Source organism: Siniperca chuatsi, linkage group LG21 (genome assembly GCF_020085105.1).
Source record: "Siniperca chuatsi isolate FFG_IHB_CAS linkage group LG21, ASM2008510v1, whole genome shotgun sequence".
NCBI lineage: Eukaryota > Metazoa > Chordata > Actinopteri > Centrarchiformes > Sinipercidae > Siniperca > Siniperca chuatsi.
The window spans coordinates 8,278,728-8,294,430 of NC_058062.1; the positions used below are offsets into that span (position 1 = coordinate 8,278,728).

A 15,703-nucleotide genomic window follows, 5' to 3' on the forward strand; every position below is an offset into this window, starting at 1 on the left:
ATTCTGCTTTTTTTGTTTGTTTGCAGGTTGTTACATGAATTAATCACAATGTTATCCTTTCTAGTGTCAGAGTAGAAAGTTTCACACTGCTCCACATTTTAAAGCTCCTTATTTCCTATCTCTTTCGGGATTTGTCTCATTTTGTCGCATTTTCAATTGATGACAAAGTCTTTAAACATGTAGTAACCTTTGCACTACTCTCTAGTGAGCTGCTTTGGATTCGCCTGATGTTTCAGTACACAAATCAAAGCACATAGTTCTTTAATCATCCAGATTAAAATAATTCTCACAGAAACAATTACAAGTAAATTAGCCTTTGGGTATTTGTGCCTGTGCTTAGAAAATGCAGACAAATTAGGACATAATGACAGCCATAACCAAATCAAAAGCAACAACAAAAATAGAATAAAATGTGTTTGTTTGGGTTTGTTTTTTTTTGGGGGGGGGGTTACCTGAAGGATGATTCTAAGAAAGCAGCATGAATATAAGACTATTCTGAATAAAATGATGGAAAGTTGTATTTCAGTCTTCACTGCTCCAGGCATTCAAACGTGGGAAAAACCTGGTGATAAAGGTACAGCACGTTCTGAAATGTGCAAATCACCTCCATCGAAGGTGAAAGACTTTCAAGTGAGTTTTCTAACTAACATGTGGCCATTGACTTCCAACATCGTGAAAGAGGTATTTTGCATAGCCACATACATACAGGGCACACTGTAATAGAATATTTAAAGTTGTTTTTTGGCATTCACTTATTACACTGAATAAATAGTGCCCCAGTCTGGTCCGCCATTCAAAAGTTTTGTACTGGTACTGAATCTCCCTTTCCTGCCAATATAGGGTCCAAATCTCTGAGTAATTAGAGTTCATAAAAAAATCACCATAAAATCTTTCTAAAACACTTTAAAAGTGATAGAAATAAATAGCTTTCAGCAATATACATTGCACATCCAGATCCCCTTTTCTGTATAGTGAATTGTTCTTATCCAGCTTGATATCCAAACACAGAACAATGTGAAGTCACAGTGAAATGTCTCCAGTACAGACATTTACAAAATGTCATTGGTAACCATCACATTTTGATCCATTTTGGCATCAAAGAGAATATTTATATGGGGGAAAGTCAGAGCAATATCTTTTCACCAGCTGAAGCCTGCCTGTTTTAACCAACAGTCACATACAGTAGACTTGCTCCAATCTTTACAAACAAGTGGACTGACCAGCTGTATTTACATGACCATACACCCACCTTTGATTAAAAGCACTTCATGTCCGTTCCCCTGAGGGCTGTTGGAAGTCATCCTGGGAAATGAAGAAAATTTAGTCACTTTAGTTAGAAGAGGGAATTTGAGTGGGTACACCAAAAAGTAAATCATTTAATCAGAAAATAACCATTTCAATCTATAAACCATGGCAAACTGATAATATCTATAAAAAATATCAGTGTCCTAGTATCAATGGAGTTTGAAGGTGTGGGGTGAATTCTCCACTCAGTGACAGTGTACAAAACGAATGGATGCCATTTGAGTCCAGCTCCTGAGGCATCAAGAAAAAAAATAGTTTTCCCCATTACCATCTGTGAAAATACATGGGATGTACTTTTTATAGTTTCTCCTGTGCAATTTTTCTGTTGTCCTCCAGCATAAGTAAAGTGCACTTTATTATTTCAGCTGTGCTGACTGGAGTGCATTGTTGGGGTAAATTTATACCTTGAATTCTTCTTCACGGCTTCACAATTTTCATTCAAGAAGTGTACTGAAGTTTCAAATATGTTTCAATGTACATTTAATAATTCAATTAGGAATTATGTTGCTGCACATCATGCTGCTGAATATCAATATTAATTGTTTGGAATATTTAATTTCTCAGCTAGGCTGCTATGAATGCCTGCTGGCCGTCCTGATCTAATGAGGTGCTGCGTCACAGACCAGGCAGATAATCAGTGGCACAAATTAACAAAGTTATTTGAATTAATCAGATGATACATTTGTGTGAACATTTAAACAAAACTAAAGGGCACCCTACTTATGTTTCATTTACATGCACGTGTCAAGAGGCGGTTGAAACTGATTACCGTTAATGAACTCATTAACCAAATATGCTCAACTATTTAGACGGTGTCAGTGAAACCCATTCAATATCTCCTGTGTTCGATGACATTAATTCCATCTTGTATTAACTATTATATTCTGCACAGCAGAGCACAGCAAACATGCATGGACATAGATAAACTAAGTTAAGACCTAATGAAGGTCATTAGTAATGATTAATGATCACAAATACAAGATTGAGGACCAAATACTGTTGCTTAATGTGTGAGAACAATGAAAATGTGAAGCACTTAATATCTTAATTACCCCTGAGATGAGAGCAATATCGGCCCTTTCCACTCTAAATATAAAAACATTAGCAAAATATTGCAGAAGAGACTAACAATGATTTCTAAATGTAATATACAAACAAGGACATGCAAAGTATACATCCACTTCTGACCTGAATACTGAGGAATCTGAAGGTGCTGAAGGGTTACCACTTATATAACACCTTGCAACTTGCAACCAAATGACGAGATTTCACTTTCATCATGATGGAAATATTAATAGTGCACAGTGTTACCACCTCCACTCCAAATGGATATATTCTACCTATCCTTTCATTATGGAAGTGCTCATGTTTAAACTTGGTGGCCCCCTCCCAGTCATATTTGCTATTATATATCGCCCCCCTAAACCAGCTGGCTCCTTCTTGTTGGAACTCCCTGAGTTTTTATCCAGTCTTGTGTTAAATTATGATAGAATTGTTCTTTGTGGTGACTTTAATATTCACGTTGATGACTCCTCTAATGCCCTTGCTGCTGATTTTTTAAATATCACTAACTCTTTCAACTTACAACAACATGTGTCTGGCCAAACTCATTCCCGTGGCCACACCTTAGACCTAGTCTTTACTTTGGGCCTGAAAACCCCATCTGTGGAAACCAGGGACATGTTTGTATCTGATCACCTATGCATTGTTTTCAATTGTGAATTAGAGGCTGCCAGTTCTGTCTTATCCAGCTCTAGTACACACACGCGTCCTTAATGAGCATAGTGCCTCAAAATTCTGTACACGGTTCAATCCTCCGGGCAGTGTGTTTCCGATTCCTCCAACACCAACGATTTGGTTGATTATTTTAACTACCAGTGTTCTTCAACATTAGATCTTATAGCTCCTCTTAAAAATAGACAAAACTCAAAGACTAGAAAACAGCCATGGTTAAATGACAGTATTCGTAGCTGTAAAAAGAATTGCAGAAGAGCAGAACGCAGATGGAAGAAATCACGTCTCCAGGTCCACTTTGTGGCCATGAAAGAGTTATTACGCCTTTATAATAGGATGGTGAAGGATGCAAGAACATGCCATTTCTCTGCACTTATCTCTGCCCATCAGCACAACCCCAGATTCCTGTTTAAGACTGTGGATCAGTTAGTTAACCCTGCCCCTCCTTGTGCCCCTGCTGAGTGTGATGCTGATTGTGAAAAGTTTCTTTTGCACTTTGCTGGTAAGGTGGAGTTAATAAGATCTGATATCACCCCCAATCCTGCCTTTTTAGATGTGGATCACCCGCTCAGGGATTCTTTGAGCAATTTTTCTGCTGTTACTCTGCCCGAACTCGCAGACATCATGTCTCTTATGAGAGTATCCTCCAGCCCTCTGGACAAAATCCCAACTAGGTTTCTATTGGAAGTTATGGATTGTATTGCGCCCCTTTTACAAATTATTTTTAACAGCTCGCTGTCTACTGGCTGCGTCCCTGATTTCTTTAAAACAGCTTGTGTCCAGCCAGTCTTAAAAAAACCTGGGCTTGATCCCACCCTCCTGGATAACTACCGCCCAATATCCAAATTGCCTTTTATTTCGAAGATTCTCGAAAAACTTGTATCTAAGCAGCTCCTTGCTGCTGTGGAAAACAATAATACCTTTGAAAAGTTCCAATCTGGCTTTAGTCAACACCACAGCACTGAGACAGCCCTTCTCAAAGTCACTAATGACCTTTTAATGAATGCAGACGCAGGCATGTGTTCAATTCTTGTGCTGTTGGACATAAGTGCTGCCTTTGATACAATTGATCATGGCATTCTTTTAGACAGACTGAGGCACTGGGTGGGCATATCTGGAACTGCACTAGACTGGTTCGCATCTTATCTGTCCAATAGGAAATTCTGTGTTAGCATTAATAACTTCAAGTCATCCTTTTCCCATATCAAGTATGGTGTGCCTCAAGGTTCAATTCTGGGACCAATATTGTTCTCCTTATACATGCTTCCCTTGGGTGATGTAATCCGCAGACATGGTATTTCTTTTCATTGTTATGCGGATGACACACAGTTGTACCTCCCTGTCAAGCCCACTGACCTTAGTACGCTGAGTTCTCTGCAGGACTGCCTGTCTGACATAAAAAATTGGATGTCGATAAATTTTCTTCAGCTCAACTCAAATAAAACTGAAATCCTTGTTATTGGGCCCCAACACATCACTAAACAAATACTGCCATCCACTGGTAACCTGTCACAACATATCAAGCCTGTTGCACGAAATCTTGGTGTCCTGTTTGATAGCAATTTATGTTTTGAGCAACATATCACTAAGCTTGTCCAATCATGTTTCTATCACCTCAGAAACATTGCAAAAATACGATCTATTTTAAATCTTAGTGATGCAGAAACTGTTGTGCATGCTTTTATCTCCTCACGCCTTGATTATTGTAACAGCCTGTTCACTTGTCTTAATCAAAAAGCTCTGACACGACTGCAGACTGTACAGAACTCAGCTGCTAGGCTGTTAACCAGGACCAAGAAGTATGACCACATAACACCTGTTTTAGCCTCTTTACACTGGCTCCCTGTTGGTTTTAGGATTGATTTTAAGATCTTGTTGCTTACTTTTAAGGCTCTTCATGGCCTGGCCCCAGATTATATTTTAGACCTTGTAATCCCTTATGAACCTTCACGTAGTTTGAGATCTTCGGGCAGGGGTCTCCTGTCTGTTCCTGAGTCCAGGATGAAAACTAAGGGGGACAGAGCTTTTGCTATCAGGGCCCCGAGGCTCTGGAACAACTTGCCCGAAGAAATTAGGTTGTCTGAGTCTGTGTCTTCGTTTAAATCTCGTCTCAAAACACATTTTTATCTGAAAGCATATCCTGATTTTACGTGAACTGGCTGTTTATTTTACTGTTTATTTTATTGCTTTTCTGTATTTCATGTGTTTTATTTCTTTATATTTCGTCATTCACTGTGTTATTTTATTTTTCTTGTTGTGAAGCACTTTGTACTTTGTTTTGATAAGTGCTCTATAAATAAAGTTTTATTTATTATTATTATTATTATATTTCATAAATTGATTCACACAAACAGTTCTCACTGTTCATAGTGAATTATAATGCATTCATAATGCTTTATGACTACACATAATGCTTTCTGATGCACTATATCAACAGTCATAAAACATTATAGATGCGACTTATAATGAATTATAAGTTCAAGGGTCTTATGGATAGTTATAAACTAGAGGTTGACTGATGGTGCTTTTAATACATTATGACCTATACTCACCCATACACACCTTAACAATCCACTGTAAGGCTCATAGTATGCTATAATGGTCTATGCAGTATCATAAGTTATCATTGTATGGGTTAAGTAAAGTGATGTACTTTGACACTGATTATACTTATGCTGAGAACCTTTTAGTCAGTAGACAGCAGGTCTGCTGAACAAGCAAAAATGGCAAATTTTTCTTTTTTTGTAAACATTTGTAATTACAGACAAGCATACAATTCAATAAACATGTAGAATACATTTCCAATACTAAATTCATTTTTACTTGGATTTAAATGGATCTACTTGGAGTTTTTCCAAGTCATTAAGATTTAAGTAGTTCTCTTAAACTGATTATAAACTCCACAACACCACAATATATAATATAATTTTCAGATTCTTTCTTAAAAACTCAAATAAATGAGTTGGCACTGCCTAAAATGGGGGATTATGGTGCCAGTAAGACAATTTGTCTGTTCATGCAAAGTTTATAAATTAAACAATCATCACAAAATCATTAAAACAAACATATGATCCTGATAAATACAAACTCTCCAACATGCTCGATATTATTTGTGAGTTGGGTAGAGAAACTTTCAGCTGAAAGTTATGTTATTTGACAGATAGCCAAATCAGATCATAGTTGGATTAAAAGATTACCTCAGCATGCTACATTTGTTTTTTCCAAAGTATTAACTTTATTACACCTTGACTTTTTAATGGCTGCCTCTGCATCCGCTTTGGGGGAAGCTTTTACAAGTCGGCTACTGACTCTAATATTCTAAACTTCAAACCTGTGTGCAACATTAACACTGCAAAGGCACTTGAATCAACCATGATAAATGTTGTCATGCAGTTGTTAGGAATCTTTTTCCATTAGTTATAAGGGATTTATCGCAATGTCACCTCTGCTTTTGTTTGAGGAGTAATTTAACAAAGCATTCAAACATTAAACCAAAAACTTTTACTGTCTGAGTCACAATTTGATGTGTGCATTTCTGGAACACTGTGAAGAGCTGAGATGAGACAGGGTGGGAGGTGTCTTTGCTGCCTCTCTGATTTCTGTTTTCCTCTCCATAATATTTGGATCTGCCTTCTGTCAGTCACAACCCATTCAAGCCAACAGACAAACTACTGAAAGATGGTGCCTTTGACTATGGTTTGTGAAACATAAGAACTTGGTAACCTCTTTCATGGCGCAATATACTGGAATAAAATGGCTTCGTCGTGGCCTTTTGGGCTTGAGAATGAAATGCCTTGCTCAACACTTGCTTGTTTTAATGTCCTCCACTGTTGAGAAGTTGAATATAAATGGAAAGTAGATGGGAGAATGGTCTAGCATGGGATTTCAACAGGCAGAGATTTATACAGTTATATAGTTGGAAAGTGATTCCTCGGTTTGTAACAGTTTGGGTCTGTGTTTCTTGGTTAAGATAGCTTGAAGAGCGTGGAAGAAGACAATAGTCAAAAACTCACATGCATGCTACTGGGGTTTCCACAATGCTCATCATTTATTACTAACTTACACATCAACCTACCAAGCCTGGTTGTACGGCTACTGTTTTATCATACATGAACAAAACAGAGGCCACACATAACCCAAATGTTACACTTCAGTTGAGAGGCAACAAGGAAAACAGGAGCTCGGCAACAGACATCTGTTCGTAGCAGGTGCGCCACCCAACTAACACACCGCATGCGAGGCATTGTCTGATGCCTCTCTCGTATCTAGGCAACACAGCATATCTCAAGTTACACTTCACAACTACGACTGTTGGTAACAGGTTGGTGAAGTAATCGGTTGTCATTAATTCATAAAACCATATTGAAAATAAAATTATTGTAATTGAGTGGTCTGCAGGCAGAAAAGGTACAGTAAACCACAGTCTGATAAGGCTTTCTAACAAATGCCCTGAACATGTTGTTTTTTCCCCATTTTGGTTGTCTTTGCCTGCATTTTTAAAATCACTTAATGGAAACTAGCCCCAGTGGTTAATCCCAAGTGGCATGAGTGGGATTTCAAATGTCATGGTAAAGTCGCTTTTGAGCTCTATCTGTAATACAGCACAGCACTCTAGTGGCCACAAGGGTAATAATTGTGTGTGTATGTGTGTATGTATGTGTATGAGTGTGAGAATTTGTGACTATGGAATATACTGAGGCATGAAGGTGCCTTTTTGCCCGCATCCACCTTTATGAGGTTCTCTGATTTTACAAGGCAGGTGTGGGGAAATTGAAGTTGATTATTGAATGTTGTTTATTGAATTGAAATGTTTCAATTCCACATTGAAATAACTGATGATTGAGGTAGTAAGTGTAAAGAGAGAAAAATGAGCCTGCGTGATATGTCTGTCTGTACCAAATAGACTTGATGAGACAAACACTTGCAACAAATTTCAATGTGAAGATGAAATGCAGGGTGGTGGACAGGAACTGCCTCATCCAGCAAATAAGATATTTTCATCTGGGATGACATTTTGACACAGAGAGTCTGAGTGTGAGACAGACAGAGACAGAGAAAATGCATGACTAGTCATAAAGTCACAGAGATGGGATGTGTTTGTAAAATTGAGAACCCTTAAGCACTATTAACTCTTTTGGAAATGTGTGACAGTCAAATTTTCTTTTTCTCTGTCTGACGCCAACACTCAACTTTTGGGATACAGCTGCCATTTGTAGCATTTTTATTGCCCAAAGGAAGATCATGAACAAACAACACCTTTCAACGATGTCTTCCAAGACAGTTTAAAAAGGCATCTGGTTCCTAAATTTGACATGACAAGTGCCAAACAAAGTACATGTTGATGAGTAAAAATACAACCAATATACAACCAACATCTAAAAATAAACATCTGCGATTCTTTGATGTATAATCCAAAGATTCTGATATCAAGACCTTCCAATGCATGTGCATTTACTGTAGCTGCAAGGCCCCTATTGTTACTATGTCATTCATTGAATATTTATTCCAGCACTCTCACTATCTCTCAGGCACTATCGTATTCTTGTTTACAATTTGCAGAAACGGTTTGACAGTTAGACATTTTATGTTGTTGTTAATTATTGCTTTTTATATATCTTTTTATATATATTTAAATACGCATATATTTTTTCACCTACTTGTATGTGCATAATAGTTCTATATTACTTTTACCTATTTTTGTTCATCTTTGTTGTCCTTGTTTTTAGCTGTATGTCTATTTCTATCTACCTGTAAATTGTTCTTGAAACTGTGTGTAAGTACATTCAGAGCAGCAAAAAACCGAACTCATATTCCTTGTATGTGTACACATGCTTGGCCAATAAAGCTGATTTTGATGTCAGATGATTTAGAAAAGGTTGAGGTAGCAAAATGGAAAGAAGCAAGCATACAAAGCCTCTGGTTTGAATGTAATTATTCTCAACTAGTACTAGCTTTACATTATAATGAATTAACTACAACTAATTTTTCCTAGAAACAGCTTAAGGACCTGAACCAAGGACCCCTGAAACAGCCACTGTAACCATTAGTGTGAGTCTACTGTAATCCATTATGCAAAGCAAGGCCTTAGTAATTCACAAAGAAATATTACATTTAATGAGTAATATGGAAGTAGAACTCATTACAAAGCCTTAATGGTATTTTCTATCATAAAAACCTAGTCATGACCCACTGGATAAACCTGGTATGAGCTATTTTTCTTAGTCCCTGAACAGCAGCTGACATTTCTGAATTTGGTGATGGCCAACCAAAAGCAATGATATGGAAAATTTGGGGAAGAAAACAGTATACAACATGTTAGAAACAGCTTCACAACACATGTCTGTGTTTTCATCCCATAGCTGATGTTAATTAAAATAACAAGGGCCATGAAGACGTTTCATTCAAACTGATATGAACTAAATCTTCATGAATATGTCATGTAGCTTTTATGAAGCTCTTCTGGTGTGTTTTAAACTATGATTTATAAAAATTGCCAAGGGGTGCATTATGTTGTTTGTCAGTTTGTATGGAAATTTCTACTCTTAAGACTGAATGACATGCCTAATAGAAATTCCCATTCATTGCAATAATTAAACATCTTCATTCACCTTATTTTAAAAATATTTTTGTTCATTGGTACTTCACATGAACATGTTTTCTGCCTTACGCTTTGTCATTTTCAGAAATCTGAAATTTCAGCTTTGAAACACAACCATATAAAGTGTACCCTTTAATTAAAGAGAAGAACATGACAGGATTTCTCACAGAGCGTTCTAACAGGGGTGTTGTCTTACTGTATAAAGAATGACATACCTAAACATTAACACTTTTTATTAATAAGAAAGCAAAACCCCTCTTGGCCACAGAGCCATTCTCAAGACATCAGAAAAATGACACAGTGATGGAATAATCTGAGGTTGTTTTGTATAATCAGTCTGAATTTGTACACAATATACATTTTTCTATTAAATTGGCAATATCTGAATGTAGTTTTATTTTGTGCTTTCAAAGATTTCCCCATCTTTCCTCTTTGACTCTAGCTGCATTACACTGCATTACAAGCAATGCTGAAATATTGTATACTGATATTTGCATTACAATTTTGTTTAGATCAAAATGATCAGTCAAGGACACAGATGGTCAGCCAGGGAGTATAGGGAGCGGTCCAACCAATTTCATACCTACTGCTGCATACTCAGAGTGCATAACAATTCAGCTGAGCCGGCTCTATTTGACATTGTGAATGTGTCATGTTCATAGGGATGGCTCCTTTTGGATCAGCCTGATGCAGCACTCACAGACTTCAGTGAAGCCTCACATCCACCTGAAAAAAAATGTCATGCAAGCATTTTTGCTCACAGTGAAAATCCCTCAGCTGCTTGCCTCTCCTTTAGCTGTAAAAGCAGATGTGACTGCTGTAGTTGGCCAATGTGTAGCCAAAATGGAAAGGTCCTACTAAATTGTCCTTGCACAGCCTACATATAGCATTTGAATGCAGTTCAAATGTCAGGTCAATACCATTGGTACCCTGAAAACAGTCTTTCAGTTGGTTTTCATCACACTAAATATTAAACATTTCATGAGCTGTTTATACTTCCATTTCATTTGTCAATCATAAAAGTCAAGAAACATTTTCTCCTGTGCCCTCTATCTATTGTTTTTCACTTATGTCATAGCACCATGAACATTTTACATCTCTCCCAGTAAACAAAGGGTTTATTCACCCTGGAGTGTAAAGTGCCACTATTTAATAAAACTCACTGCTAAAAATAAAAAGAATATGAATAGAAATAAAAAGCAAGACTTTATCTGCTCCTAAAATTAAAGCTCCATTTACAGTTAATCAAAAAACATCTTGCTTCTGCACTCTCTTGCTTTAGAAGAGTTGTTTCTGTTACTTAATATTGATTGAAATGTACCTGAGCAGAGGATCGGCTTCTTTTTAAATTTAAAGAAATTCACGCTTGATAATACTCATATATATATATTAAAGTTAATTTAAATTATCCTCACGTCATCACAGTCATTCACGAAAATTACAATGCAGAGTAAGTGTCATCATGCATTGTAAACAATGCTGGAACCTTGAATATTATTTATGAGAAAAACAAAGAGAAACATAAAGTGCACTTATGTCTGTTAATCTTCAAGTCTCTGGCAAACTTCAGGCAAAATCTGAAAATTCAACAACAAATAAATTTTATTTCTGTGAATTTATGGTGATCCTCTAAGGAAGATTTGTTGTGAGGACAATGCCAAGGACCAAAAAATCTTATTATGAAAAAATATCTAGTGCAAATCTACCATAAAGGATAGTTTTGCTGCTTTTTCAATTCAATCTCTGCTCAACATAGATCTTTTGTTCTGAGACACTCATTACCCACTCTGCTGCAGGTTCCCCATGAATTTAAACAATTTATTCTTGACATCAAATTTGTGAAAGACTTTCAAAATAGATCATCATGAAAAAAATCTATGATTTTGGAAGGCCAACAGGTATCAGGTGGACAAAATACATCTAATCATGTATTTGCTTTTATTAAAATGTATAGAGAAAGGAATTACTCTTTTATTCCATATTTTCAGTTTTCATTCAATTACACATTACTTAGGATGTTCTTACAAAAAGAGCCACTGTGAGTATATAAATGATACAAATTGATTTTCCACATCACAAAAGCCTTTGCACAGATCTAGAAATAATAATTGCAAAATCATTAACCAAATACGTAAAATTAATCAAATCCAAAACAAGTCAGATTTAATCAGAAACAATAATTTCTATCAAACATGATTTTATTCAACAACAGTGCTGTACATGAATCTGAACCACCATCATGGGAGCTGTAGTTGTTGGATTCTAACAAAATAATCAGAATCAGAATCATGTTATTTGCCAATTATGCCGACACATAAAACCCCAAGTGTCTTGTTTCAGCTTTTCACGATGAAAGAATGATTAAATTCTCTAAATTTTTTTCTCTAATTGAGCAGAAACTAACCCGGAAGTCAGGCGTGACTTCAGCTGACGTCATCGCGCAACGATAGCTGCGCTTACGGACAACTAAACGAGGCACGTTTGTTTGTGGTGGATGGTGAATGACAGAGCGCTACTGAAGTTGCTGAAAGTGAAGTGTCTCAGTGCATAAGAAGATTTACACCGAGCACAGACGAAGAAAAAGGGTGAGGATTATTTTATTTTACACAGACGCTGAAAATCTGTTGATTGTAATGTCAACTGTAATGATTAGCTGGAGCTAACAGTAGCTGTGGAGCTAACGTTAGCATCTGCATGTCAGTTAACGTTGCTTCCCTGTAGCCGAGCATCACCTCTGCGGAGCTTTTCTTTCTCACTATCCCGCTGGAAAGTAACAAAATAATCTCTCTGCAGGTGGTGGGATGTGAATTTTAGTGAGGACACAATTCTCAAGTACTTCTGGCTATTGCTTTCTTTACTTAACTTAGCCGCTAACAATATGCTGTATCAGTCTGAAAATCCCAATATAACTTGTTTGAATCGTAACTGTCATGTCATTATTTCCACGTATTTCGCAAATAAGTGGAATGTTTTATGTGTAAAGGTGACGTATGTAAAATCCGAAACTGCACAATAGACTTATCTGAAGGATGCAACACAGAGAAGTCCCTTTAATATGAAAAATTAGATAGCTGAGTGGAAAGGCTTTTCATTTGCACTCATGCAGTATTTGTAGTGTTAAATGTAGGTCATTACATAACAAACCTACGCAAATCAGATGTTTTAACTAATTTATAGTAACATTACTTACACAGAGAAAACTAATGGGCCTATGTCTGTGGTGTTAATTGTTTTGTCACATAATTAGAACTGAAGTGATTAGTCGATTAATTGATTAGTCGTTTGACAGAAAATTATTTGGCTGTTTTGATAACTGATTATTAATTTCAGTCATTTTACAAGAACAAAATACCAAAAATTTGCGCTTCCAGCTTCTCAAATGTGTGGTTTTGATGCTTTTCCGTGTCATACTGTATATGATAGTAAACTGATATAATAGTACATTTTTGGGTTTTGGTTGTCACCTTGGGCTCTGGGAAATTATAATGGGCTTTTTTTTTTCCTTTTTTTTTTACAATTTAACAAAATTATTAATCAGATAACTGATTAATCGAGAAAGTAATTAGAATAATCAATAATGAAAATGCTCTTCAGCTTCAGCCCTACAGTTAATCTTCATGTACCATTTTCTGTTTCTTTTTCTTCTCCAGGATTAACAAAATGTCTTCTACTGAGCCCATCATCAGATCGAGACAGACAGAGAAAGAAGTCAATGGAATTTCAACACAGGTCGTCTGTACAGAGTTCAGCAATTACATATTCGTAGTTCTCACTCAGTATGGCAAAATCGGGACACTGATGTCTGTCACACCTGACTCCAGATCTAATGATATCAGCACCCCAATGTTCTCCACCAAAGTACTGCTGGGCAAAGATGAGGTACACTGAATGAAATTGCTCATATAAATATTGTATCAGTGTGATATAGACTTGTTCACAGGACATCAGACAGACTTGTTGCAACACATGGTAACTCATTTCATGCTGTGAAAGGGCAGATGAGATTGGTTCTGACCTGCTGTGGTAGATGGGGAGTAATTAGATGTGTGCAGGCAGGGAGTTCAGTGGTCTGGTAAAATTTATACAAGGAAACCTATTTCAACTCTGCATGAGCAGGTCACTTTCTAACTTGCATAAAGTGCTAGACATGGATCATCAATAGAGGAATGGATTATAATTATGTTTGCTTGTGGAGTTGACAAGACATACAAGTTTTGTTGTTTGTTTTTGTTTTTCATTTTTCTGGTCATTTTAAAAAGGCAATACTTGCACTTTCTTGTGAAGTGTGTAGTTTTAGAGTCAGGAAGGGATGCAGTGTTGAAGCACCATTACACAGAACAAATGAATGGCCGTGACTGAATACTATTATGTAATGTAAAGTAACTTTACTGGATTACACAGCAGCCAGATCACCTGCTACAACCCCATCAGGGGTTTCATTAAAATAGAATCAAGTCATATTGTAAGACGTGCAAACGCTGCTTACTTTGGGAGAACTTCACAAAAATGAATTACTTTTCTCATGATGTGTGTGGACTATAGCCCAGTCAATAATACTGCACGACAGTAAAGGCAAGTTATAACTATTTACTATATATGTGATTGCAACAGCACAGAATGTGATTTGAAGTCTTTTTTTCTGGCCGACTTATTCACATTGTGAAATGATTTGGAAAGTGAGCTGATACTCATAAAATCCTCACAGTGTTTGAAGATATGGAAAATTTGAAAATATTTGCCATAGGAAAAAAAACCTGTTTACAAAGGGTGAAAACTGGTTTGTATGAAAATAAGATTATTGATGAACATGATCTCAAACGTAGAGTTAAAGGGGTAGGAGTGTGTGTGAGAAAAGTGCCACACACGTTATTTCGTTTCACAGGCCAGGCCTTTGCACATTTTAAAAGGATTGTAGAAGTAATTTTCTTTCATTCATTTTCTTCTGACATAAACATGTTACTAATCTAACACCTTACTTTCTGTTTTCAGCCACTGACACATGTCTGTGCCAAAAACCTGGCAACGTTTGTGTCGCAAGAAGCCGGCAACAGGCCTGTCTTACTGGGACTGGCACTTAAGGATTCCTCCATAGATGCAATAAAACAAATGAAAGAGATCATCAAAAGTTGTCAAGTCTGGTAGGAAGTCAACAAAATGGACATGAAGCATGAAGGCTTGATGAAATACAGGCCTCCTGGGTGTCCAGAATGTCTTGTTTTTCTTCTGTGTCTTTTTAAATGGAAAAGGATTTTACTCTTTACTAAATACTCCAAGACAGAAATGTATAAATCCAATTTCATTTACTCTGATCTGATTTGTTGAGACAGTAAGGAATGTCTTCTGGAAAACATCATTTAGAGTTTATCTGGTTGTAAATAAGATTTCCTGCAAGCCACTGCTCTCAAAAACTGAGGAATGTGTATTGATTGAAGTAATAGTTTGCAAATGATGTACAATAGCTCCAGTTTCATCACTGTACAAAATACGTATTGACCTTACTGTTTTTGTTTTGTAATTTGTAATACTTTATACTGTTCGTGTTTTAGAATGCAAATATTCTAAATTGTTCCATGAAGAAAAATTTTGAAATAAAGCAGGTCACTTCTAAAACTTTGTCTTTTTTCTGTCTGTGAAACAAATGCAACTCAATCATCTCATCCCCAGTGAAGGATAGTTTCAGCTTAGCACTGGATAAATATTTTAAGCATCACAAATATTCCCATCAAACTGGAAAATTGGGCCAGGCCTTTTCTAATCTTTCTAATCTGTTTTTTTTTTTTTTTAAATCAATTATAGCTGTTACACTAGGGAAAATGCAGCTAAGCTGTCATTTAGAGTCCTTTTCAGCACATTCAAAAGCAGTGCATTCTGCAGATCATGACAAAAAGCAGAATTACAGAATTTGTTTTTAAACACAGTAGCTGCTCAGGCCCTCTCATGTTTGTCAGGCCCGCCTTGCTCATAAGATGCCACCAGGTGAGTTGAAGAGCATTTCTAAATACTCATGCTTGCACCACATAGCACTAGTGGTGAGTAATACAGCTTCACAGCACTGCACACTCAGTG

At 36.7% G+C, this 15,703-nt stretch overlaps 1 protein-coding gene across 1 annotated transcript; it reads left to right on the top strand.

Moving 5' to 3' along the window:
* The first annotated feature begins 12,061 nt into the window (after positions 1–12,061).
* Positions 12,062–15,247, top strand: psmg3 (proteasome (prosome, macropain) assembly chaperone 3). The gene is made up of 3 exons (XM_044180247.1): positions 12,062–12,222; positions 13,288–13,516; positions 14,627–15,247. Exons 2-3 carry the CDS (start codon positions 13,298–13,300, stop codon positions 14,777–14,779), a joined length of 372 nt encoding a protein of 123 aa, XP_044036182.1. The 5' UTR covers positions 12,062–12,222; positions 13,288–13,297; the 3' UTR covers positions 14,780–15,247.
* The last annotated feature ends 456 nt before the right edge of the window (positions 15,248–15,703 follow it).